This window comes from Nicotiana attenuata, chromosome 5 (genome assembly GCF_001879085.1).
Source record: "Nicotiana attenuata strain UT chromosome 5, NIATTr2, whole genome shotgun sequence".
NCBI classification, from domain to species: Eukaryota; Viridiplantae; Streptophyta; class Magnoliopsida; order Solanales; family Solanaceae; genus Nicotiana; species Nicotiana attenuata.
This window is the reverse complement of record NC_031993.1, coordinates 10,763,740-10,789,394: the sequence shown is the minus strand read 5'-3', so window position 1 is coordinate 10,789,394 and position 25,655 is coordinate 10,763,740. Positions and strand designations below refer to the sequence as shown.

Genomic DNA, 25,655 nt, shown 5'->3' with positions numbered 1-25,655 from the left:
GTTATTGAGGCCCGATTCAGTCGATTCGCTTCAGATGGCCAGGGAGGCCGGGAGTGAGATCACATTTCAGGAGGCGGCCAATGTGGCCCACAGAGTTGAGATGGTTCTATCACACGGGGGTAGTCATGGGTCGGATAAGAGGCCCCGTCATTCCGGTAGATTCAGTGGTACCTTGTCTGGAGGTAGAGATTCGTATGGTAGAGGTGCTAGAGGTGGAGGCAGAGGTCATAGAGGTAGAGCTCAGACCGCTAGGGGTAGAGATCAGCTAGCAGCAGATCGAGCTAGGGATACAACTCTGGGTGGTGGGGCCCAGCCCTATTGTTATGCTCTTCTGGCTAGGCCCGAGGCTGAGGGTTCAGATGCAGTCATCACAGGTACGGTTCTGGTTTGTGATCGAGATGCTTCGATACTATTTGATCCGGGGTCTACATATTCATATGTTTCATCTTATTTCGCACCATGCTTATTTATGCTTAGTGATGCATTAGGTGTCCCTGCATATGTGTCTACACCGGTGGGTGACTCTATCATGGTCGATCAAGTCCATCGTTCGTGTGTTGTAGTGATTGGGGGTCTTGAGACCCGTGTAGACTTATTGCTCTTAGATATGGTTGACTTTGATATTATTATGGGTATGGATTGGCTATCACCCTATCACGCTATCTTGGACTGTCATGCAAAGACTGTGACCTTAGCATTGCCGGATATGCCTCGCTTAGAGTGGAGAGGCACTCCAGGTTATTCTACCTGCAACGTCATTTCGTACGTTAAGGCTCGACGTATGGTCGAGAAGGGGTGTCTGGCCTATTTGGCCTTTGTTTGTGATTCCAGTGATGAGGTCCCTTCCATAGATTCTGTGCCTATTGTCCGGGAGTTTCCAGATGTTTTCCCCTTAGACCTGCCGGGTATGCCACCCGACAGAGACATTGATTTCTGTATTGATTTAGCTCCGGGCACCCAGCCCATTTCCATACCACCATATCATATGGCACCGCCGGAGCTGAAGGAGTTAAAGGACCAGTTGCAGGACTTGCTAGAGAAGGGTTTCATTAGACCTAGTGTTTCGCCTTGGGGCGCGCCAGTGTTATTTGTCAAGAGGAAGGACGGATCGATGAGGATGTGCATAGATTACCGGCAATTGAACAAGGTAACAGTACCGAGGATTGATGATTTGTTCGACCAGCTTCAGGGTGCCAGGGTATTCTCCAAGATTGACTTGAGATCTGGCTACCATCAGTTGAGGATTAGGGCATCCGATGTCCCTAAGACAACTTTCCGTACTTGGTATGGGCATTATGAGTTCTTGGTCATGTCATTTGGGTTGACCAATGCCCCAGCAGCATTCATGAAGTTGATGAACCGAGTGTTCAGGCCATATTTGGACATGTTCGTGATAGTCTTTATTGATGATATTTTGGTGTACTCCCGCAGCCAGGAGGAGCACGAGCAGCACCTTAGAGTGGTTCTTCAGACTCTGAGAGACAGTCAGTTATATGCCAAGTTCTCCAAGTGTGAGTTCTGGCTGAGTTCAGTTGCATTTCTGGGTCACGTTGTATCAGCTGAGGGTATTCAGGTGGACCCAAAGAAGATTGAGGCAGTCAAGAACTGGCCTAGACCAGCATCAGCCACAGAGATTCGAAGTTTCTTGGGGTTAGCAGGGTACTACCGTCGGTTTGTGGAAGGGTTTTCATCTATTGCAACCCCGATGACCAGGTTGACCCAGAAGGGTGCCCAGTTCAGATGGTCGGACGAGTGTGAGGCGAGCTTTCAGAAGCTCAAGACAGCTCTGACTACGGTACCAGTATTGGTTTTGCCAACAGGATCAGGGCATTATACAGTTTATTGTGATGCTTCCCGTATTGGGCTTGGTGCAGTGTTGATGCAGGATGGCAAGGTTATTGCCTATGCTTCGAGGCAGTTGAAGATTCATGAGAAGAACTATCCAGTGAATGATTTAGAGTTGGCAGATATTGTTCACGCCTTAAAGATTTGGAGGCACTATTTGTATGGTGTGGCATGTGAGGTGTTCACGGACCACAAGAGTCTTCAGTACTTGTTCAAGCAAAAGGAGTTGAATTCGAGGCAGAGGAAGTGGTTGGAGTTATTGAAGGATTATGATGTCACCATTTTATATCATCCGGGGAAGGCCAATGTGGTGGCCGATGCTTTGAGTAGAAAGTCAGCCAGCATGGGCAGTCTTGCTTATATTCCGGTCAATCAGAGGCCGCTTGCTTTGGATGTTCAGGCCTTAGCCAATCAGTTCGTGAGATTGGATGTTTCTGAGCCCAGTCGTGTGTTGGCTTGCACGGTCGCTCGTTCTTCATTATTGGAGCGTATCCGTGATCGGCAGTTTGATGATCCCCATTTGTGTGTCCTCAGAGACACGGTGCAGCGCGGAGGCGCCAGGCATGTTACCTTAGGTGATGATGGAGTTTTGAGATTGCAGGGCCGAGTATGTGTGCCTAATGTGGATGGACTTCGAGAGTCGATTTTAGAGGAGGCTCACAGTTCCCGGTACTCTATTCATCCGGGTGTCGCGAAGATGTATCAGGATTTGCGGTAGCATTATTGGTGGCGTAGGATGAAGAAGGATGTTGTAGCATATGTGGCTCGGTGTTTGAATTATCAGCAGGTCAAGTATGAACATCAGAGGCCTGGTGGTCTATTTCAGAGGATTGAGCTTCCCGAGTGGAAGTGGGAGAGAATTACTATGGATTTTGTTACTAGACTTCCGTTGACTCGGAAGAAGTTTGATGCAATATGTGTTATTGTTGATAGGCTGACCAAGTCAGCGCATTTTATTCCTGTGGCAGTCTCCTATTCTTCCGAGAGGTTCGCTGAGATTTATATTCGGGAGATTGTTCGCCTTCATGGTGTGCCCGTGTCTATCATTTAGGATCGGGGTACACAGTTTACCTCGCGCTTCTGGAGAGCGGTGTAGCGAGAGTTAGGCACACGGGTTGAGTTGAGCACAGCATTTCATCCTCAGACGGACGGTCAGTCCGAGCGGACTATTCATATTTTGGAGGATATGCTTCGGTCTTGTGTTATTGATTTTGGAGGTTCGTGGGATCAGTTCTTACCTTTGGCGGAGTTTGCCTACAACAACAGTTACCAGTCGAGCATCCAGATGGCTCCTTATGAGGCTTTATATGGTAGGCGATGTCGGTCTCCGATTGGATGGTTTGAGCCAGGAGAGGCTCGGTTGATAGGTATGGATTTGGTTCAGGAGGCCTTGGACAAGTTCAAGATCATTCAGGATAGGCTTCGTTCAGCCCAGTCCAGGCAAAAGAGTTATGCAGATCGTAAGGTTCGAGATGTAGCTTTCATGGTTGGTGAGCGAGTATTGCTCTGAGTGTCGCCTATGAAGGGCGTGATGAGGTTTGGGAAGAAGGGCAAGCTTAGCCCTAGGTTCGGGTCGTTTGAGGTCCTTGATCGAGTGGGGGAGGTGGCATATAGACTTGCATTGCCGCCTAGCTTATCAGCCGTGCATCCAGTTTTTCATGTAGCCATGCTTCGGAGGTATCACGACGATCCAGCCCACGTGTTAGATTTCAGCACTGTCCAGTTGGATAAGGACTTATCCTATGAGGAGGAGCCGGTAGCTATTCTAGATCGGCAGGTTCGTCAGTTGAGATCCAAGAGTTTTCCTTCTGTTCGTGTTCAGTGGAGAGGTCAGCCTCCTAAGGCATCGACCTGGGAGTCCAAGTCTGATATGCGGAGCCGTTATCCCCATCTCTTCCCCGAGTCAGGTACTTATTTCTTTTGTCCGTTCGAGGATGAACAGTTGTTTTAGAGGTGGAGAATGTGACGACCCAAAGGGTCATCACCCTTATTCCTACTCGCTCTGTACTTCTGAGGCCCTGAAACCTTATTTGGGGTTGCCTCGATTTGCGTACGCAGTCCGGGCGCGTAGCCGGAAAGCTTAAATGTGAATTCTGTGAGAAAAATATTAAATCTTGATATTAAAAATTGATTAAGTTTGACCTCGGTCAATATTTTGGGCAAACGGACCCGGACTCGTGATCTGGCGGTCCCGGAGGGTCCGTAGGAATATATGGGACTTGGGTGTACTCCCGGAATAGAATTCCGAGGTCCCAAGTCCGAGAAATGAATTTTTATGTGATATTATTTCTTGAAAATAACTAAAGAAATTGAAAAATGAAATTTGATTAAAAGACTGTGGTATCGGGCTCGTATTTTGGTTTCGATGCCCGGTACAAGTCTTATATATGGTTTAAGCGCTTCCTGTAAAGTTTGGTTGAATTCGGACGTCGTTTGACGCGTTTTGGACTCAAAACTCTAAACTTGATGTTTTATGAAAATTGGAAGGAAATCATGGGTCTTGATGCCTAATTTGATACTTATGATGTTGTTTTGGCGATTTGATCGCACGGATGAGTCCGTAGGATGTTTTTGGGGTTATATGTATGTTCGGTTTGGAGCCCCAAGGGCTCGGGTGAGTTTTGAGTGGGCCCCCGGAGGTCTTAGACTTAGAAATAACAGATGTTGCAGGTTCAGAGGAGTTGCAGGCTCCAGCGCGCCCGCGGTCGCCTTAGCGCGGTCCGCGTGCGTGCTGCGCGGCCGCAGTCGCCTTAGCGCGGTCCGCGATGGAAGCTGCGCGGCCGTGGTCGTCCATGCGCAGTCCGCGTAGTTGACTTCAGAGAGCCAGCATTTTCCAGGTTAACAAGCGCGGCCGCGTCCCCTTTTTGCGCGGTCCGCGCTGGAAGATTCAGAGGGTGGAATTTTGTCCAGTTCTCCAGCGCGACCGCGTTCCATTTTAGTGCGGCCCGCGCTGGAAAGTTCAGAGAGTGGTAATTGCTAAGTTCTTCAGCGCAGCCGCGGTGCACTTTTGCGCGGTCCGCGCTGGGTCTTCAGGGAGGGTATATAAAGACGGGAATTTCAGATATTTTTCACTTTTTTCAAAAACCCAAAACATAAGAGGCGATTTTCCAAACAATTCTTCTTCTTCAAAACGATTAGTAAGTGATTTCTAACTCATTTTCTTCACTCCTTAACATCTTTTAACTTAATTTCAACTTCAAAACAAAGATTTTAATGGGGAAATTTGGAAAATTTGGGTAGAACCTAGGTTTTCTAAAATTAGGGGTTTTGGACATCAATTCGAGGTCCGATCCAAAATAAATTATACATTTGAGTTCATGGGGGAATGGGTAATCGGGTTTTGGTTCGAACCTCGGGTTTTGATCATGCGGGCCCGAGGGCATTTTTGACCTTTTGGGGAAAAATGATAAAAAAGCTATAATTAGGCATTGGGTTTGATTTGTTTAGCACATATTGATAACATGAAGTTATTATTACATAGATTTGGTTGAGTTGGAGCCGAATTCGAGAGGGAAAGCGGTTGTTGAGGATTGAATTGGCCGTGGAAGTTTGAGGTAAGTGTTCGGTTTAACCCTAGCTTGAGGGATTAGGAGTTGAGTCTTGTTTGCTACTTGCTAATTGATCAAGTACGATGTATAGGCATGGTGACGAGTATCTATACATTGGTGTCTAGCATGACCGTGAGTCTTAAATTGATAATCGTGTATCCATTGATCCTATGGAAGTTGTGATTGAATATTGGTATTAGTGGTGCCAAGTAGAAGCTAAATAAGATTGGTTATAGCTGATTCTCCCTTGCCGGGATGTTTGACTCGTCGTTATTGTTTTTCCCTTGCCGGGAAGTCATTATTTGTGTATTCTCCCTTGCCGGGAATGTATTGTGTATTATGTTGGAAAGTAATGGAGCGGGTGGTACGCCTACCACAAGTGATATGGAAATGGGAGCTGGTGGTACGCCTACCACAAGTGATATTGAAATGGGAGCGGGTGGTACGCCTACCACAATTGATAATGAAAAGGAAGCGGGTGGTACGCCTACCACAAGTACCACAAGTATGATGAAATGGGAGCGGGTGGTACGCCTACCACGAGACATTGAGAAATGGGACCGGGTTGCACGCCTACCACGAGACATTGAGAAATGGGACCGGATTGCACGCCTGCAACAAGATGAGTTGATTATGAAAGTCACGAATCCAATTTACTTTTTTTTTTAACTTCTCAAAAACTCCATTTTTCATATTTTCTCAAGAATTTCAACACTTCCCAAGCCAAAAAATTCAGTCTTTTCCACATTTTCATTTTTTAATCCTTAAAATTTTCAAGAAAAAAAATCCTGCTATGTTCTCTCCTTAAAATTTCCAAGGAAAACAAAAGAAGAATCAACAGTACTGTGAGCTATTTTGCCAGTTTAATCTTACTCTGTTTTCTTGCTAAACTCTGGTAATACTTCAAAATTAGCAGTTAAGCTTCATTTTTTTTCTCTATTTTTGAGCTTTTACACCTCAAAATTTCTGTCTTTTGGTTTTTTTTGAAGAAAGGAAAAATATTGTGTAATATTTTCTTGGTAAATTTTTTTTGGGGGATATGGAGGGAGTTACAGTACTGGGATCAGATGCACCATCAGATTACCATGTGGCAGCAAGGACCACTGATAATAATCCTAATCCTCTGCAGCAGCAGATTATTAGTACAACAACACAAGCAGCAGTTACAACAACAACAGAATGTTAATGTGAAGAAGAAGAGAGGTAGACCAAGAAAATATGCACCTGATGGGTCTGTAAATGTAACTAATAGTAATAATGTTTTATCTCCAAAGCCAATTTCATCATCTGCGCCGTCGCCGGTGATTGATTTTTCGTCGGAGAAACGGGGGAAAGTCCGGCCTGTTGGGTTAGTTAGTGCTATTAAACCTCATCATCATCAGCCTAAAGTTGATTTAGCCACTCCAGGTAAAGATAGCAACTTTGTTCTGTTATTTGTTCTAATCTTTTTTCACATGCATGTTGATTAATTAATTGGTCCTATTCTATAGATCTGTTTGCTTACGTGAGTTAATTAGTTTTTGATGTCGTGGTTTGCACCGAAAGGATGTGACCTCGTGGTCAATGAAGTAGAATGAAAATCAGTGGATATCGTGGAAGGTAATAAATATTTAGTGGAATAATAGAGATGCGCCGGAAAAGTGTGTGGGGTTTTGTGAAGTTATGGGAAAATAGTGTAGATGGGAAAATGATGTTGATGTGAGTTTTACCAAATTGGTTTTTTGGAATTTCCTGGTATAGTCTCCTAAGGAGTAATAAAATAACAAGTAATGTGAATCTGAACTCTACGATCTGCTGCTTCTATAGGAAGGGAATTAACAACATCTATGATATCACCTAATTGTTTAGCTACTTTTACTTCCCAATTTGAATATAATTCCCTAAAATTTTACGAGTTCCTTAAGCTGAGGCTTCCTGTCATATTTGCGCTTTCTTTAGCCTTCCAAATGAACGGATCGTCGTACTAAACATGCATGTGTATGCACCTGGAATTTAACTCTAATTGTTCTCCCGTGTTTCTATGCGGCTTTCCGTGTTACTTTTCATAGTAAGTGCCATTATTACTTTGAGCCCCAGCCCTTTTATCCTGTTTTAATTTGTTCTTTTTTCTTCTTTGAGTCTGGTTGTATATGTGCACTGAAGTGTTTTTTCCTCTTTCCTTGTCCCTCATTTATTGGTAGTTGGGATTGGGAGGGGGAAACACTGTATTATGTATGTAATTTTCTCTTGACAGGTGATCATCCCTGATGTTTTTATGAGACCCTTGTGAACTTCACGACACAATTAAATGAGGATTGTCTACTTTATGTTTTCCTTTTCCTTTTGGAGGAGGGTGGAGGCACTATTCTAGACTTCTGTAATAATCATTTGTTATTTGTGACTTGTCAGAAAATAAGTCTTTAGTTATTTATATGGATATAGTTGGAGTCACTTTAAAACACATGATTCGTGATTTTTTGTGTGATGAAGTTTCAGGCCATATACCAGAATTTCGTATTCGGAAGAAGAACAAAAAACGATCCCAACTCAGTTTTGTTTACACACTGAACATGAAATATGCTTTTGTAGTTTAATGGTTTATGCTAAAGGTTTATTTCAAATTACTGATAATTAATTACTTTCTGTAGGTGAATGGGTTTCGTGCTCTGTTGGTGCCAATTTTACACCTCATATTAGTACTGTAAATACTGGAGAGGTAAATCTTAGCTGAAGCTGGTACATATGGAAGTATTTTCTTTAGGCGTAATGGGTTCATAAACTTGTAGGGCATTTGAAAGCCGATACACAAACTTTGGACTTTCCTATTTGAATACTCGAACTCATAATTCCCTTAACTAATAAACACTCCTGACCCTTGAGCCTATGCGCGTGTATTACACATACACAGATGTGTCCATCCAGTCAGCAAATGACCAATGGGATTGTTACACGTCAAGGGTGCGAAAACAAACCCCAACTGATTGGGGTTCACTTATTTTAATCAATAGAGCGACCAAAATCAGCCATGAACTTCCATAAAATCCACCATTTTCCACTTCTAACAAAATTGGTTTTTTTGCTGCTCACTGAAAATCTGATAACCTGTCCGATTTTACAAACTTTTCGGCGACCATACACTGTCGTTGTTCATAGGCCGGGCTATGTCACTCGCCGCTGACACCTTTGCTATTCGTTATTGCTGTTTTTTCGTTTGAGGGATTGGACTGTTTATTGTAGTTTCCTTGCAATTGAGTTCGTGCTTTAACTGGTATTTTCGGCGATTTGTGGATTTTTCAGTCATTGTTGGTTTCGCCGATGCTTGACTATTGCAACCATTTTGTCAAAACTCCAAAACCGACATCCAATCCCTCAAGCAGGATTCATCATCTTCTTTGGTTTCCAAAGCACTAACCGACGAGCAAAAAATCGATAAATCGATGATTTAAACCTTCCGCGACAGGAGGTGATTCCCCTCCTTAGGTTTCTGAAACAACCGGTGATTTTGTTCAGAGAAGAGGATGTGGCGAGGGGGATAGGGGTTTAATGATTTTGGAGCAGGGGCTTATTTTCTTTCTTTTTCTTTGTATTTTTTTTATTTCAGATTTTTTTAACCAAAATTATTGTAGTGACGCGCTTAGTTTAGGTGATTTGTACATACTTTGTCCGTATCACCTCTGTCACTGCCACATGTGCATGGTCAACGGTCAAATATGTTTATTAATTATCAAATATACAAGTTCGAGTGTTCAAATGAGAAAGTCGAAAGTTTGTGTATCGGCTTTCAAAAGCCCTACAAGTTTAAGTGGCCAGGAAGCCATTACGCCTGTTCTTTGCAATGACTTAAATGTTAAATCTGCATATATAAGGTGGTATGTTGCTCGCATAACATATGTGATCACAGGCAATTTTCTTTCTGTTTGTGCGTCTTGCAGTTTTTACCAGTTTATATTACTGGTACAGCCTATTATCTTGGTAATCCTTTGTACCTCATCCTCTGAAAACTTGATGACACATGCTAAATCAGAAATTTCTAAATTTGGAACTATACATGGTGCATGCAATGTTTTGTATAAGCAGATGGAGACCATAACTTAATCCCCCTCCCCCCCTCCCAAAAAAAAACCAAGAAAAGAGGGGGATGTTTGCTGTATTTAGTACATATTTGAAGAAAATATTCTTTGTTTGGTAAATTCCATAAGTTAGCAGGATTTTCTCATCGTAAACATAGACATAAGCATGTGTAAATGACCATTATATATATTGAACTGAACGTGCATTGCTAATTGTGCTTTCGATTTCCTTTAGGATGTCACCATGAAGGTTATATCATTCTCTCAACAAGGGCCTAGAGCAATATGCATTCTTTCAGCAAATGGTGTAATTTCAAGCGTTACACTTCGTCAGCCAGATTCCTCTGGTGGCACATTGACGTATGAGGTGCTGCAACTAGTTTTCTCTCTTGCTATGGCTAATCTTCTTATTCATGTTTATTGATGTCATATTTGATGTGCTATAAGCTTCTAATCATTGCTTCTACATGTGAAATTATTATCTTCTTCTGGTACCTATTTCTGTAATCAAATAGATTTCGGACTCTACACTTTTGCGTCCTGCCAACTTTAGGAGTGTCAATATTCCCTTATATGTGGCATGTCTCTTCTGGTTACTGGTTAGTTACTTGTGAAGAGCTTAGTTCTCTTCGTTATTGAAATAAACAAGATCTTAGTCCAGAATTGCTGATCTTAATTCGCACTAGTTCAAGTGACAGAGATACATTGAGGCTACTAGTGTTTCACTCTAAGTAGTGTCATGGAAGAACTCAAACCTTAATGAGTACACTGCTCAGAACTGATTTCTCATCTGGTAGAATAAGATGTAAATCTTAACGAGTACACAAACTAGCAGTTGTATTGCTGATTCTTTTGAAATCTTAACGAGTACACCATCCATCACTCTTCTTAACTGCTCTCCGGCACTATAGTATTGGAGCATATGTCTTGTACGATTCATGTATATCTGTGTCATCTGAACTTCTTAAAACCCTTGTGTTAGTGCTTAGGAGTATAGATGACACATGAATTCTCAATGAAACAGACTCATATTTTGACATCTGAAGCTAAAGCCTTCGTTGTATGGAAATTGATGCTAGGCATTCTCTGTACATATATGTTGTTAATGGTAGGCAGTTGTGTATAACCTTCCCCTTTCGTTGTTCCTTTAGGGCCGGTTTGAGATACTGTCTTTGACTGGATCATTTATGCCATCAGAGACCGGAGGAATGAGAAACAGATCTGGTGGAATGAGTGTTTCTCTAGCAAGCCCTGACGGACGTGTTGTTGGGGGTGGAGTTGCCGGTCTGTTAGTAGCTGCCAGTCCTGTGCAGGTAGTGATCTGCCTAAACTTAGTTGTATTGTTTACACGAGTGAATTTATGCTTGTTTGACAAACAAAAGCAGTGTCTTGGATATTCCACCAACTTTAGCAAAGTACCTATTATACAATAGTTAGTCGTTTGAATGATGACATTTCGCCTTCTATCTTTGTTGCTGTTAAACAGATTGTTGTAGGCAGCTTTCTTGCTGGAGACCAGCATGAGCAGAGGACCAAGAAAAACAAATCGGACTCCATTGTCGCTGCTGTTCCTTTACCTACCACAGAGATGGAAGACCATCCTTATCACTCTTCAGTAAAAAAAGCTGTGCCAACTTCCTCTTCGTTCCGTGCAGATAATTGGTCAGCTTTGGCCCCTGATTCGAGGAATGAGCCAGCTGAAATAAATGTAACTACTCAACTTGCATAAGGTGAAATTTGAATGGATTTTACCAGATTGTGTAAACCACAAGGACTGCATGCCATTTACAAAGTTCCAATTGATCTTTCTCACGTCTATTTGCTGTTTGTGTGTAAACTTGGGCTAGCGGGCGATGTGCACAAATAGCCACTAACAACTCATGTCTTTATTTTAAAGCCAGTGTTTTAAATGTCTTTAGTCTTTAGCCACTGGTTTAATAAACTTTAACTGCCCGGACGAAAATACCCTTCTACTCATGTCCTTAACTTCAGGACTTCAGGACCACATGTCCTTAACTTTTGAACTTGAAACTCTAAATTCAGGACTTCAAGACTACATGTCCTTAACTTTTTAACCTGTAACTCTAAGTTCAGGACTTCAGGACTACATGTCCTTAACTTTTGAACTTGGAACTCTAAGTTCAGGACTTCAAGGTTACATGTCCTTAACTTTTGAACTTGGAACTCAAACTTCAAGACCAAGCGTTCTTAACATTTGAACTTGTAAGTCAAAGTTAAGGACCTATTGTCCTTAACTTTTGAACTTGTAACTGTAAGTTAAGTACTTCTTGTCCTTAACTTTTGAACGTGCAACTGGAAGTTAAGGACTGTCTGTCCTTAACTTTTGAACTTGTAAGTCAAAGTTAAGGACTATATGTGTAACTGTAAGTTAAGGACTGCCTGTCCTTAACTTTTGAACTTGTAACTATAAGTTAAGGATTGCTTGTCCTTAACTTTTGAACTTGTAACTGTAAGTTAATGACTACCTGTCCTTAACTTTTGAACTTGTGTCCTTAACTATTGAACTTAACTTTAGGACTTCAAGACTACATTTTTTTGGTTTATATGCTTAGTAGTTGAATCAGAGGTTGATGATGTGGGTAAAAGTACAAATTGCATTTGATTATCTTTTCTTTTCGTTATATTTGGTGATATCTGCTTCATCTGTTTGCTTCCTTTAAGATTATTAGCTAAGCCTTTGGGTCAACGCGTTGGTAATTCAGAGGACTGGGATTCAATTTGCCTGAAGTTTTCCTCATCCTGGTTATCACGTAATTCTCTTTGCTTCTTCTCTTCATCCCTTGACTGTGTTTTATGTCTATGATCTCCTACAAGTAGCCGGATTTTTGGTAGGGTGTGTGGCAGAGACAGCGCGAGAGAGAAGGAAAAAAGGGTAACTTTGTCTTCTCATATTAATTTTAATAGACTAATAGTGGCTACCCCATGCCATTTCTACTCATTTCGTGGCATATTTTGTACTTTGGACCATTTTTTTTGTTATTCGATTTTTAGATCAATCCAAATCCCCAATCCATCCACATATGCTCCATATACTAACAATGTCCTTAAGAAAGCAGCTGACAGGAAAGGCTCTTAGAGGTTAATGTAGATAAAGTTAAAACATGTTTTGGTGTCTATAATTGTATATAGGTGTGTTAATGGATATTTAAAAACAGACTAAACCAACCAAACCGTACCGTACCGAACCGATTTTTAGGTTTCTTTTAATAAAACCGTAGGTTTTTATATAAATCTATAACCGTACCGATAAATAGGGTAGGTTTTTTATTTTATGAAAATAAACCGAAAAAATACCGAACCGTACCGAATAAATTTACATGCGAAAAATATATTTATATATTAAGTTCAAAAATAATAAAACATTAAATTCTTCTTGGGTCTTGGAATTATGAAAACAATTACAAGCCAACAAGTAATAATCGCAAAACATAATTCCCAAACCTATTATGCTACTCCCATTGAAACTAAATTATTTCCAGCATATTCACTAGCAAGACACAAGGTATTTTAGCGGTTATGAGTAGCAAACTACAATATTGATTATGTTTCCTTTCGTACGATTTAGATTTATCTTTTTGAATATTTAATCTTCTATAGACTTTATTCTCGAGTCCCGGTTCCATCATGGTTAATATCTTTCCACTCGTGTGATTTATATTTTCTTTATATCAATTTGTTTAGTTTCATTTACGCTGTTGTAGAGTAATTGATGGATCTATACTCTAGCCATCTTTTATATTTTCTTAATTCATCACCCTTTAAAATGTAAAAATATCTAGAGAGTTTTGCTAAGTCCTATAAAAGTATTATGTTATTGCATTCTACTTCTACTAGTGACTTTTATATGATATTAAAAAAATACCGAAAATTAACCGAACCGTACCGATACCGAAGAGAAACCGATATAATTGGGACGGTTTCGAAAAATCTAATTTTGGCTATACATAATAGAATAACCGAAAAATTGATATGGTACAAAATTTACAAAATAACCGGCCGAACCGAACCATTGACACCCCTAATTGTATATACATCTCAGATTTTATACTTAAAAAAAAGTAGTTGGAAAAGACGTATAATGGCGTCAATTAGTGGTGACAAAATGGTTAAAAGAACCACACATATTATCCACATGCACTTTTTAAAAATGGATCGAATATGAATAAGAACCGTATTATATAACCATTTAAAAAATGGATAACTAATGAGTAACCAATGGATAACCAATGAGTTTAACTTTTACACTTGTAAATCCTCAAATTGGGGGTTTCCCAAATTTTGGGGATTTCATATTCAAGAAGTCATGAATAATGTGATTACCCATATTATCCCGGTTAACCCGCTTTTATCCGTATTAAACATGGGTCGGGTCGAATAATTTATCCGTTTTTTCATTTCCCGTTTTCGACCCGAACCATATCCGACTTGACCCGCCCGTTTGCCACTCCTAGTGTAAATAGTCAAATAGCTGTTTCTCTTTATATTGCAGCTGCTTACAATGATACACTCTATCAAGCCGGGGAGGATGTAACCTACTGGCTACGGGTTCATGTGAATCCATACTTTTGTCACACAATATTCTCAACAAATCTTATAACTGAATCCATAATTTTAACAGTACAATGAGTTTCATGCTGAAAATCTTGAAAGTTAAACTCATTAAAATTAAATCTTGGATCCGCCCCTGCTATCAAAAAAGTCATCGACTAAAGTTACTCGCAAAAGCTCTCTGGCTCTCATTAACACGGTGCAATGGAAAAAGCATTCATGAGCCTGTTTCTTTCAGCTTCTAAAAACTGATAGCTTTTCAGATAAGTATATTCGGAGTCTAAAAATGGATAGTTTCACAAAACTGATAGCTTCTAAAAATGGATTTCTTGTATTCATAATATTAAACAAGGGAACTAGTCTTGTCAATTTCCATGTAGAATTTTTTTTCTTCTAAATAAGTAAATCAAAAGAGTACATATGTAGATTGAACTAAAAAATCGCAAAATAAGACTGCAAGTTTTACAACCACTATCAGCCATTCCGTTTACAAGGCATATGAACTAACCAAGACCTGCAGTGGTATCCTTTCGTGGAGCATCCGCCTTAATACGGGGAGGCCTAACTATACGGTCTATAAGACCATATTCAAGAGCTTCTTGAGCATTGAATCGCTTCATCCGACTTAAATCCTTGTGAACCTGCATATTTCCAATAGATGAAGCTACAATGATCAATACTTTTGATATGCAGAGATCAAATTTACTCATCACACCTTGCCCAAAATGTGAGTCCATTCAAAGGCAATAAGGCAAGGTGGTTAGTTATTGCACCTAATACTTTTAGGTAGAAACTTATCCCGAACCATAGTTTGAAAACGTATAATTTATAGCAACTTAAATCAAAATATCGAAATCGAGATGAAAGCAATATATACCTTTTCAACAGGCTGGCCTGTCTTCTCAGCCAACTCCTTGAAAAGGTAATCTCTAATTCTGAGAAGTTCATCTGCTTCATTACGGATATCATCAGCCTGCCAAATACGAAAATGTATAAGTATGTAGTCTCGGAAAAATCATAAAAATAAGCATTTCCTTCCAAAATGTCGAGGAGACAAACCTGTCCGCGTGCAGCTCCAGCAGGAGATTGTAGTGCAATCCTTGAAAGAGGCATTGCAAATCGATTGCCCTTCACAATGGAAATTTGTCAAATTAACATTGAGCTTTAGTTGCCTTTCCACAGTTAAATAAGGTCTTATCTTTTACAAGAGGAGGCACAATCAAATCACTAACAAAAGAAACTGGCCAAAACAAAGAATTCTCTTTTTCCCAAGAGTGTTTGCCACTATTATATCATCTTCTAAAATAAGAAGAGATAATTAACACATGTTTATCTATATCTCATTGTTTGTGGTCTTTGCATTAATAGTTTTCATCACAAAAGGGTGCAACCAAATGGGATAAATTCCCACTGTCAAGTGTGGAAGGTTGTCGAACTGACACCGAAGTGATTATAGTCCCAATGGGAAGTGACTGTTAGGCTAACTTTGGACATGGATCTTGGCTAGCCCCACAGGAAAAACTATCGGCTAACTTTGGACATGGATCTTGGCTAGCCCCGCAGGAAAAACTATCAGCAGTTCCTTGTTCGGTACACCGATTTGTGATGCTCCAATAGATAACCAGGTGGTACAGCCTCAGTAGAGAAGCATAACACTGAACAAGGATGTACGACAGGTTCCATAACTTGACCCTCAAATTTCGGTTCAACCCCAACCCCAATAATTCCGAGGTTTGACTGCACATTATAATATAGGATCACAACTCTAGATGGAGGCCTTTGGAGAGAGACAAGCCCAACTCATAATCAGGCAAATAAATCTCTAGGTTAAAATAAGATAAAATGAACTCTTATAAAATACAGTTCTTTGGGATGCCATCACAAGTGGCTGATACTTGGCAAATTTCTTTTCATGCCAAATGCTGCAGAAAGAAATAACAAAATACGGAACTCGCCAATATATCCAGACAACTCAATCCCATCTTTGCATAAAATAATCAGGCGCAACAACTCCGAAAGCTAGTCTAAGCAAGACATTGTCGATAAGCACAAGTTTTCTTTTCCACATTTTATCACTAGGAGAGAACTACGATACCTTTTCTCCAGCAGCAAGAAGAAAACCGGCAAGATTGTAGGCATAGCCCACACAGTGGGTGCCAACAGCACTTTTCAGACTTTGCATTGTGTCGTAGATGGCCATGCTCGGAGTTAGCTGCAAATAGAAGTAACATTAAGCAAATAACAAGAAGAAAGAAAGCAGTCTGAGCACAAAATTAAGAAGAAAAAAGAGGTGTTTCTAATAAAAGAGGAAACTTTGACTACAAAGTAAAATTAGTAAATAACTCACATCACCGCCAGGGCCATTGATATACAGGTAGAGCTTCTTCGAATCATCAATACTGTCAAGGTACAGCATTGTTGCCAATATCTGGTTGCTAAATTCTTCATCTATGTGTTGTCCGATGAAAATAACACGTTCACGGTACTGCATCAAAGAATTCAGTGATATATTCCCAGATCAGAAGTATTGATTATTAATCCAATTAGCCAAAGGAGAAACAAAGGTACTTCGAAACTGAAATCATGTTACTTACAAGAGCATTCCACAAATCAACCCACTGCCACGTTCCCTCGGTTGGATTTCTGTAGGGTACCCTTGGTGTCCCAATGGGCATCATGGAAACTCGTGCACGTGTTGGTTTACTGTTTCTAGTTCTGGAAGTATGAACTCTAGGTTAGATTACAAAAACAACCAGCAGCCAAATGAAACTCGAGAAAAAATATACAAAAATTCTATCCAAAGGAAAATGGAGATTTTAATCAATAAAAGATGGGATATACTCAGAAATAAAAGATAAATAACAGTATAATTAAGAATATGAGAACATTCAAGGCACAGGCTCGTTAGTGACTATCAAAATGAGGTAAGTGCTACACCTCATTGAGATTTGCTGACATCTTTTTTTTTTTTTTTTTGTGTGTGTGTGTGTGTGTTTGGACAAAGTAGTTTAAATGTTCTGATTTAAACTATAGAAAGATTTGATATTTGATACTACATAAAATATACTGACTTAGTACTAGATATTAGTTCCTGATAGACATAATTTAAAGATGGAGGCAATGTAAGCATAAACTCATAAACTTGAAAGAAAAAACAAGGCTGAGAAATGTGAAGGCTTGAGTGTGAGATTAACAAGACAGCAGCAAGAAATGTGCAGAGATTAAACAAAGCTCGGCAAAGGGAAGAATAGCTCAGCACAAGTTTGAGTCAAATTCCACACACTAGGTTGTTATTAGGGAATTTCATTAATCGTCAAATCATATAGGTCGTCCCAGTTCCTTGTTTTCTGGGCACTAGGCCATTGCAACTTGTCTGTAAGGCATTTTTTGTTAGTAGCTGGGGTCCAAGATGAACATGAACAAAACAAAATGCTCATACTTTACAACAGAAAATTAGCCTTTTTCCCTCTTCAAACCCATTAGATTAGCCAGCACAATCCTCCTTTCCCACAGAAAATATGCTATGCGATGGCGAGAAACTAAAAGAAAATATATGCATGGGCGTGGGCAGAAGGAAGAAAGAAAAAAGGATATGCTATTTTCTAAAATAGATTTTCTATACAGAACCAACATATACAGTTCCAAGCCAATATATTAACTTAAATTATCAGAACTAAGATGGCCATTCATCACAACATTCAACATCCTCTACAATTCTCACGACATGCTAAAACTGTAGGCCCGGTATATAAGCATTAGGTTCGTCCGAATCCACTGCCTTTGGCTCCAACTTTATATGCTCATGTCGAAAAATCCATTAGCATTGGTATTTGTTAAGAGAATCAACCCACCAGTCTAAGTCCTCTTTAGAGGAAGATCTAGGATTTTGAATTTATGGATTGATTGGATTTTTTATTCTAGAAAAGGCAGTTTATTGAGTTCTAGATAAATTATTTGCAGATTTTAAGTAGATTTTTTAATACAAATACATGGTCTGGGCTGAAGCTACTGGGCTCTACCGAACCCGCAGGCACCACTGTAGCTCTGCCCCAGTCCTCAACCACCCTTATGGACCATATAATCTATATAAACTAGGTTACATATAAGAGCAAAACAGCATTATTCAAGATAATAACTTTTTGGGTGCAAAAGTCACCCAGTTATTACTTACTAGAAGAACAAGATTACCTGGATTCAATACTTCTGTAAGCTGTATTGTGAAATTCGGCATATATCCAGTGGCAGATCCACAAATTTACACAAGGTGATTCAAAAATGTATTACCTGGGATTGGAACCTATGACCTAAAACAATTTTTTAACCCCCTATGCCACTTTTTTAGAACTTTCTGTTATATTAAGGAGATTCAACAGCTTATATATAAACAGAAAAACTAGTTTTTGCCTATTTGCGCAGTAATTTTTCAACAAAGGAGATTCAATTTAACCCCCTTTCCTTGAAGCTAGCTCTTCCGTGCATATACTTTATATATCCTAGGTTATATATAAAAGCAACACAATATTATTCAAGACAAGAACTTTTTGGGTGAAAGTCACCCAGTAAATAAGAAGGTCAAGATTACCCGGACTCAATACTTCTGTAAACTCTATTGTGAAATTCAACATTAACATTAGGCGTTGTAGTACCAAAAGAATCTGCTAAAAAAAGCCAAGAAACAAACAGTTATCCAATTAAAACAAGAAAAAAAACAAAATCCTAAATAAATCATGATGTAATAAAACATACTTGGAGATTGGACTCTTAATCCGACAAAAACTTTGCTGGCACAGCTGAAAACAACGTAAGAAGAAGAAAAAAATGTTAACTTTGTTGATATTTACATAGTGGAAAATAAGAAAACGGAATTGAATTGAAAAAAGGGGAAAAGGTTACCTTAAAGAAGGCTGAGGGAGTCTAGTTCTCGAGTTTAGATACGAGGAAGAACTGGTCGGAAGAGTGGCTGCCATTGATGCTCTGGTGAAGGAAGAAGGGAGAGTGTGAAATTCGGTTTGTCAAAATAGCTGGTTGTTTTGGATAGGAAAGGTTACCCGACCCGGATAAATATTTGACCCATTACTGCACACTTTTTTTTTTTTTTTTTTTTTTTCTGTTTTGTTCTAGTACTAATATTTGAAATTTGGGAGGAACTGCTTTGGGTTGTTCTGAGAGAATCGGTAGCGTTTTATCTTTTTCCCCTTTTGTTTTGTTCTTTTCCTTTACGCACTACAACTGTACAACAAAATATTTTTGAATATATTTTTTTCACAAAAAGTGAAGAAAAGGTGCAAGGATGAACTAGTTGTACATTAAATAAAGGATAAAATTTATATATTTTGCTCTAATAGTTTGATTTTCTTAAATTACTTTTCTATAAATTGATGAGATCACTATCATACGTGGCATTTTTCTTGCTGCCAACACATACAATAGTTGTATTTGTGCATATTTTTTTTTTTTTTTCGCTTCATTTTCTTCTCTGGACTCACGTCTCTCTTGCTCTAGATCTCCTCTGTGCATTTTCGGGGTGCTTTTTTTCCAACAAAATTTCTCTATTTGGATTTCAATTAATCCTTCGCCTTGGTTTTATTTTTGGGTTATAGTGAGTATTTATCTGTTCTTCCTTTTGAAGTATTTGATGAAGTGTTAATTTTTCAATTTGCCTTCTCCGTTCTTCTGAGTCCTTTCTTGCTGGGTTTGTATTTGATCATCTCATTTCCTCTCTATTCTCCAAATTGTACTTATTTCGGAATTCGGGGAAATGCCCCAAAAGATATCACTATTTTCTGTTAGGAATATTGAATTTCAGAGAGGAAGAAAATCTAAGCTAAAAAGAGAAGAAAATAATACAAATAATATAAAAGGGTTTTTCATTCGAAAGGGCAAAACTCAATACATATAGTGAATTAGGAGCTATGGACTAAACTATAATAAAGAAAACTTATAATGGTAATTAAATAATAAGGTAAACTAGTTAAAGTGGACTTAAATACTAAAAGCAAAAGTTGTTAACTGATCAGCAGACCCCTCTCTCTAATTTCACCGTACAACCCAACAAGCCCATTGTACAAGCTCGCTCCAACCTTTCCCATTTTAAATCGTATCAGTTCTCCCCCGTTAAGAACTTCCTTGTCCTTAAGGAAGAAGAGATGGAAAAATATATTCTCAAAGCATTCATATCTACCCAGATCAATGAGTGCCAGCCTCATGCAAGCATTATGTACTCTTGAACCCATGAAATCAGTCGGTTTAATCTTTTTCTTCTGTGGCTTAGGAGACATCCAACGATCTTATCTTTGTAATTGAGTAGGACCAACAACTGTTTCCTGAAAAAATCCTTAGCTTTATGGTCGTTTATTCCTCTTGATTTAGAACTAGTTTCAAAAGTGTCATGAATAGCTTGTTTTAGTCCCAAATATACCTCCCATTTCCTGCCAGCTCCTGCTACTTGCAATCCAACAACAACAAGGTCATGCTCAAGGAGAGCTCTTGCCTTTACAGAACCAGTCGATGCATATACACGAACTGTTTGGTCAAGAATCCCTTTTTGATCAATCTTCATATGCCTTACTGCTCTAATAGTGTCACTCATGTCCTTAGGAGCTTGAATATGTATCTCAACATTCTCACCATCAGTGACCACACTTTCCCAAGCCCATATGTTGAAATAGGAAGAAACATTAATAACAAAATACTTCATCTGGTCATACAGTGTTACCCCATCATCCTCCAATGCATTCCATGTAGATTGATTCATCATCAATTGCCAATAATCTATATTCATCTTGGTCACATGATTAAGATTTATAGCTTCCTCACCTCCTCCAGCATGGCTATTCTGCACATTGTAATATTTAATATCTACACCTTTATGGAAAAGCAATACCCCCATGGTAGCATGCAACTGATTATCATCTGGAGGTATGGTATATTCTTCTCTATATTTCACTAAGCTTTTTCCAAGTGCAATTATCAAAGTCCTGTCCAACGGACCGGGTTCTATGGCATTTACTCTAAAAGGGGTAGAGAAATGCATTGGACATTTGGTACTCCACATATACACAATTGATCCATCGCTAAGAATAGTTGACTTAAGGGCCACACGGAACATGTCTTCAATTGCTTTCTTGAAAAGTAATACCTCATAATTCCATTGAGGTACGATGGACTCATTCTCATGAATATAAATTGCACATAGCACTGTATCTTTGCCATATCTTCCAATAAAAAATTGCCTTGATAATTGAAGTTTATAAAACTCTTTCAACTCAACCAACAGTAATGAATATTCACCCTCACCTACAACGCGAGGTACAAATTTAATAGGTAGAGTATCATTCTGGTACTCCTCAAACTCCAATATTGCCTTGGACATTGAACAAAAAACCATACCAGCCTTCTCTGATATTTTGTTGTGGTTGGTCATAATAGAGTAAAGCCATTTTATCTCAAATACCACACCAGTCAAGTTGTGGCTATTTCCCACCAGAAGTGAAAATGCTATAAAGTTTTTCTTCCTCAGCCCAAGACCAGACTCAATTTCCACCATGTAATAATACTCAAATGCCTTTACGGAATTTAGTTGGATACCTTTGATAATGCTTCCGGCTCCAAAAGGATTGGTGTAACTGTCAACAATAATACAAACACCAACTTGTCCTTCTCTAATCAACTGTGCAAAGAGTACTTCACCTACTCCATTTGCTTTTAGGACTTGCACTCTAAGAGGTTTGAGCAGCTTAGCACCTTCTTGTTCACCTTCCTGAGTTGCCTTGTTCCTTTCAAGTGAAATACCCTTTCCATCATCAATGTATTGTCTATCGCCCACTAGTGTGCTAGCAATCTTACCCATGCCCCATTCATGTTCAGGAATATTTTCCAGTAATGCACGCCACATCCCCTTCCATAAGAGTTTTAGAACTGCATCAAAGATCTCAATACGGCATAGTGCAGCAACTTTAGCAAGAGTGTACTGTAATAGGGAATGATCATCTTCCATTGGATAAATTGCCATGTTTTTAGGTTCAGAAGTAGCAGCATTCACATTTTTAGCAACTGCTACATCCTCGGAAGTCGTACATTTTCCTCCATTTTCTTGCTTCGCAGCTTCTACTGTACTCCTCTTTGAAGCTGCTTCTTGCCTCACTCGTTCCTTTCCCTTTGAAACTCGAAGTACCTGAGCAACTTCAGGATCCCAGCCCAGATCTACACCTATTTCAGAACCAGTGAACTTGGAATTCTCACTTCTGTAGCTTCGATCAGGCCCAATTACAAAGCTTCTAGGATCAGCAACTACATTCTCTAGCAGCTGGCTACGAGCTGGGACAGGGGTTGCATCTGCAAACTCAATAGCCTCTTCAACCAACTCACCATTCTTCTTATCTGTGACCTTTAACTCCAATTCTTCGGCAAGGTTGTTCTCACGCAAATACTTCTTCAAGGTAGCGATAGGATTTCTCATGGTGTAGCGACTTTTTTCAGCAACCGCAGTGAAAGCGACAGTTGTAGGAACATGAGTAATCAGACTGCTATCTTTGTTGTCCACCACATTAGTAGTCTCTTCCTCAACACACTTTGCTTTATCTCCCTCGTCTAGATGAGCACCTTGTGAATGTGAATCATGTAATGTTGAAGCAGTTTCCAATTCCTCATGCCTTGTTGGATTCAGTTCCAAAACTTTAGCCTCAATAGTTGAAAGCTTTATCTCCACCACCACGTCATCATTCTCTTTTGCCTCCTCTATTCTAACTTGAACAATTGAAACACATGCCTCTATGACTGCTTCATTTTCCAGTTGATCGTTAGAAAGAGAAGCTAATTTGTCAAAAGGCAACACTACTTCATCCATTGGCATTTTATCAAACACCTTCTGCGCACACACAACAGGTGTTGATACTAATGAAGAAAACTCAGTTTGTCTCTTCATTGATCCTAGCTGCAGCTTAGAGGGTAAAAGTGATTCATCCTTTAATAGCTCAGCTTCCTTAGAACTCCTTTCCTCGCGCAAAGGCTCTGTTATCCCAAAAACAGTTAATTTATGTTCGTCGTCTGCTATTCTCGGAACTAGAATCCTTGTCGGAATATCACCTCCACCAACAATAGTCGGAATCTCTCGGTCACTCGAAAAATCGATGGGAGTAGAAACATCAACAATGGTGTTAACAGGTAGAAATTGTTGTTGAGACGACAGAGAAGGGTGGGAATACTCAGAACTGCTGTTGAAAGAAGCCATGTTATTGCCGGAGAAGAAACCCATAGCCGTGGTTCCTCCTGGTACCACGCCGGCAGTCCAGTAATTAGGAACAGCAGTGGAAAACTCGTATGGCTTATACGCATAGTAGGGTTGATTGTAATGCTGTTGGTACCCACTAGAATAGTTTCCACATCCCATATTGCTATACCCATACGGATAAGTATAATCATAGGGATTGTTACCTTGATACTTTGCATTGTTGAAATCCTGCGAAAGAAATGCAGGTAAAACAGTTCGTAAAGAGTTATTGGCAGTGAACTTAGAGCCATAAAGAGGGTTTTGGAACGCCATTGATGATTACCCACGGAGCGAGGATGATTGTTCTGATACCACTGTTAGGAATATTGAATTTCAGAGAGGAAGAAAATTTAACTAAAGCTAAGCTAAGCTAAAAAGAGAAGAAAATAATGCAAATAATATAAAAAGGTTTTTCATTCATAAGCCTCTGAAAGGGCAAAACTCAGTACATATAGTGAATTAGGAGCTAGGGACTAAACTATAATAAAGGAAATTTATAATGATAATTAAATAATAAGGTAAACTAGTTAAAGTGGACTTAAATGCTGAAAGCAAAAGTTGTTAACTGATCAGCAGACCCCTCTCTCTAATTTCACCGTACAACCTAACAAGCCCATTGTACAAGCTCCACCAGTAGCTCCAACCTTTACCATTTTAAATCGTATCATTTTCTGTTAACTTAGTGGCATTATCCTGGGACCCTTCCTGCTTATTCCTTTTTCCTTGCCTTCCTTTAAGTGATTAATTCTTTTAAATTTCTTTAATATTTTGTTGGGGTATTGTTCATTAATACTGGATATTTTACTTTTGGTGTTTGGCAGGCTAATTTTGTTTGGCATTCATGGCAAAAGCGCATGGATCATCATTGTTTCTGGGTTACTGCACACCGGAAGGTATGAGAGATTGTATTTAAGTTCATTAGGTGGATTGATGTGGTTCTTCGTTGGTTCTTTAGATTGAGCTGTTGCATTTTCTCTCAGGGAAGCTTCTAAATTTTGTCAATGCAGGTAACAAGACTTTTAAGTATTTCTTTATGCTTTGATTTTCGGGATTTGTATAAATATTACTATCTCTTAGAAAGACCGCCACTATATGATTAATCCTTATCCGGCTAAGGTAATTATCAAGGATGTAAATTAGGACGAGTTAATTAAAATGGTGATTTTGTGCAACTTATGTTGTCCGATATTTTTTATGAATATTCTGAGGTCTACCTCTCCTAACATAGTCTAAGAACCAGCAGAAGGAGGATGATCATTGTATATTAAAATTTTCATGTCGAGGTTGCTCCATGAATTAGCCCGGGATAAATTGAACAGGGAAGAAGCAAAGACTTCTATTCTTTCTTTATTTTCATTCTTATTTTGACTCATTTATTGTGCGTAAATTCTAATGTTAATATTAATGTTGTTCAAATCGAAATATCAAATAGAACATGACTTGCTATGCATAGAGATTAAATTATTCTGGTCGTGAAATTATTTTTATTTTTTAGGTTGTTTCATATATCGAAAGCAAACATCCCCCAATTGGTAAAATAAAAAAAATTCCCATAGACAAAAATTCATTCATTCCACATTGACCATCAAATATCTCAGTCGTGGATTTATTTATATTCCATCTCAAAATTTATTTAATCATTGTCTTAGAAAAACCTCTACATTGGTTTATGCGCCTTGACATTGTATAATAGAAAACATTTAAAGGTTGTAGTGTCTTGGTAAAGGATTTGATATTGTCCATAACTGAAAGTTATGTCGCTGATAGAATTGAAACAAGACCCCTCAGTGTGGTAAAATCTTATGTATTAAGCTCAGTAAATTTGTTCTCCTCTTTTATATTCATATATAATACAACTCAACTCAGTAAAATCTCATGAATTCATTTTTTTCTCTGAATTTTTATTTGAATTGTTGAACTAGTGATCCTTCAGGAACGTATCGTACGGAAATACTAATTTCTATTTTGCATTGCTTGTGCAGGGTGTTGCTTCCCTAGAAACATACCAGGTACTACCTATAGTCTACCTTCAATTTGACTGTGAAACAATGAGTTTGTTTTCTCTATTTTTTAAATAAGTAAATTAGTTTTTTCCCCTCTTCTTCTCCCACATGTAACCTGGTACTAGCATCTTAAACTAAATTTCCCGTCCTATAGTGTCTGATGAAGCTTCACATGTTTCGTTTTGTGTTTACTCCTTCAGACATGAAATATAATTTTAGTTGGTGACAATATTCTGTGATTATTATTTTTAATGTAGAATGTTGGATGTCACTAGTGTCTCAACATTACTGACATTGTAACTTAATCCAAGATGACCTTTTATTTGTTTCTGGTAAATGGAAAGAAAGAGATTAACCATTATTAGCCAATTTC

The 25,655-nt window shown here is 39.0% G+C and overlaps 2 protein-coding genes across 3 annotated transcripts in view; one reads left to right on the top strand and one right to left on the bottom strand.

Annotated features, from left to right (window-relative positions):
• The window catches only part of LOC109225963 (AT-hook motif nuclear-localized protein 1-like), a 36,706-nt gene extending 25,446 nt beyond the window's left edge, over positions 1 to 11,260 (top strand). Inside the window, exons 2-7 of the mRNA XM_019390770.1 lie at positions 6,165 to 6,288; positions 6,523 to 6,800; positions 8,021 to 8,088; positions 9,678 to 9,809; positions 10,594 to 10,755; positions 10,929 to 11,260. Of these exons, the coding sequence (XP_019246315.1) occupies positions 6,165 to 6,288; positions 6,523 to 6,800; positions 8,021 to 8,088; positions 9,678 to 9,809; positions 10,594 to 10,755; positions 10,929 to 11,171 (1,007 nt within the window). The 3' untranslated portion in view covers positions 11,172 to 11,260. The remainder of the gene's footprint in view (positions 1 to 6,164; positions 6,289 to 6,522; positions 6,801 to 8,020; positions 8,089 to 9,677; positions 9,810 to 10,593; positions 10,756 to 10,928) is intronic.
• Positions 14,320 to 19,071, bottom strand: LOC109225296 (ATP-dependent Clp protease proteolytic subunit-related protein 2, chloroplastic-like). Of its 2 annotated transcripts, none has more exons than XM_019389913.1 (9): positions 18,905 to 19,071; positions 18,758 to 18,801; positions 18,594 to 18,669; positions 16,606 to 16,726; positions 16,359 to 16,496; positions 16,107 to 16,223; positions 15,071 to 15,139; positions 14,889 to 14,984; positions 14,320 to 14,652 (listed from the first exon to the last, which is right to left on the bottom strand). In XM_019389913.1, the coding sequence occupies exons 1-9, from the start codon at positions 18,976 to 18,978 to the stop codon at positions 14,515 to 14,517; spliced, it is 873 nt and encodes a 290-aa protein (XP_019245458.1). In that variant the 5' UTR covers positions 18,979 to 19,071; the 3' UTR covers positions 14,320 to 14,514. The 2 variants fall into 2 exon arrangements, with proteins under 2 accessions (XP_019245458.1, XP_019245459.1); XM_019389914.1 differs by having other exon boundaries at positions 18,594 to 18,666.

What these genes read in the sequence shown, in the direction of transcription:
- LOC109225296 (XM_019389913.1), bottom strand. Translation starts at nt 18,978, where the DNA reads ATGGCAGCCACTCTTCCGACCAGTTCTTCCTCGTATCTAAACTCGAGA. An exon ending in CTCCCTCAGCCTTCTTTAAG is followed by an intron (nt 18,802 to 18,904) that starts GTAACCTTTTCC and finishes CGTTGTTTTCAG; the next exon opens with CTGTGCCAGCAAAGTTTTTG. An exon ending in TACAGAAGTATTGAGTCCGG is followed by an intron (nt 16,727 to 18,593) that starts GTAATCTTGACC and finishes TCATACTTCCAG; the next exon opens with AACTAGAAACAGTAAACCAA.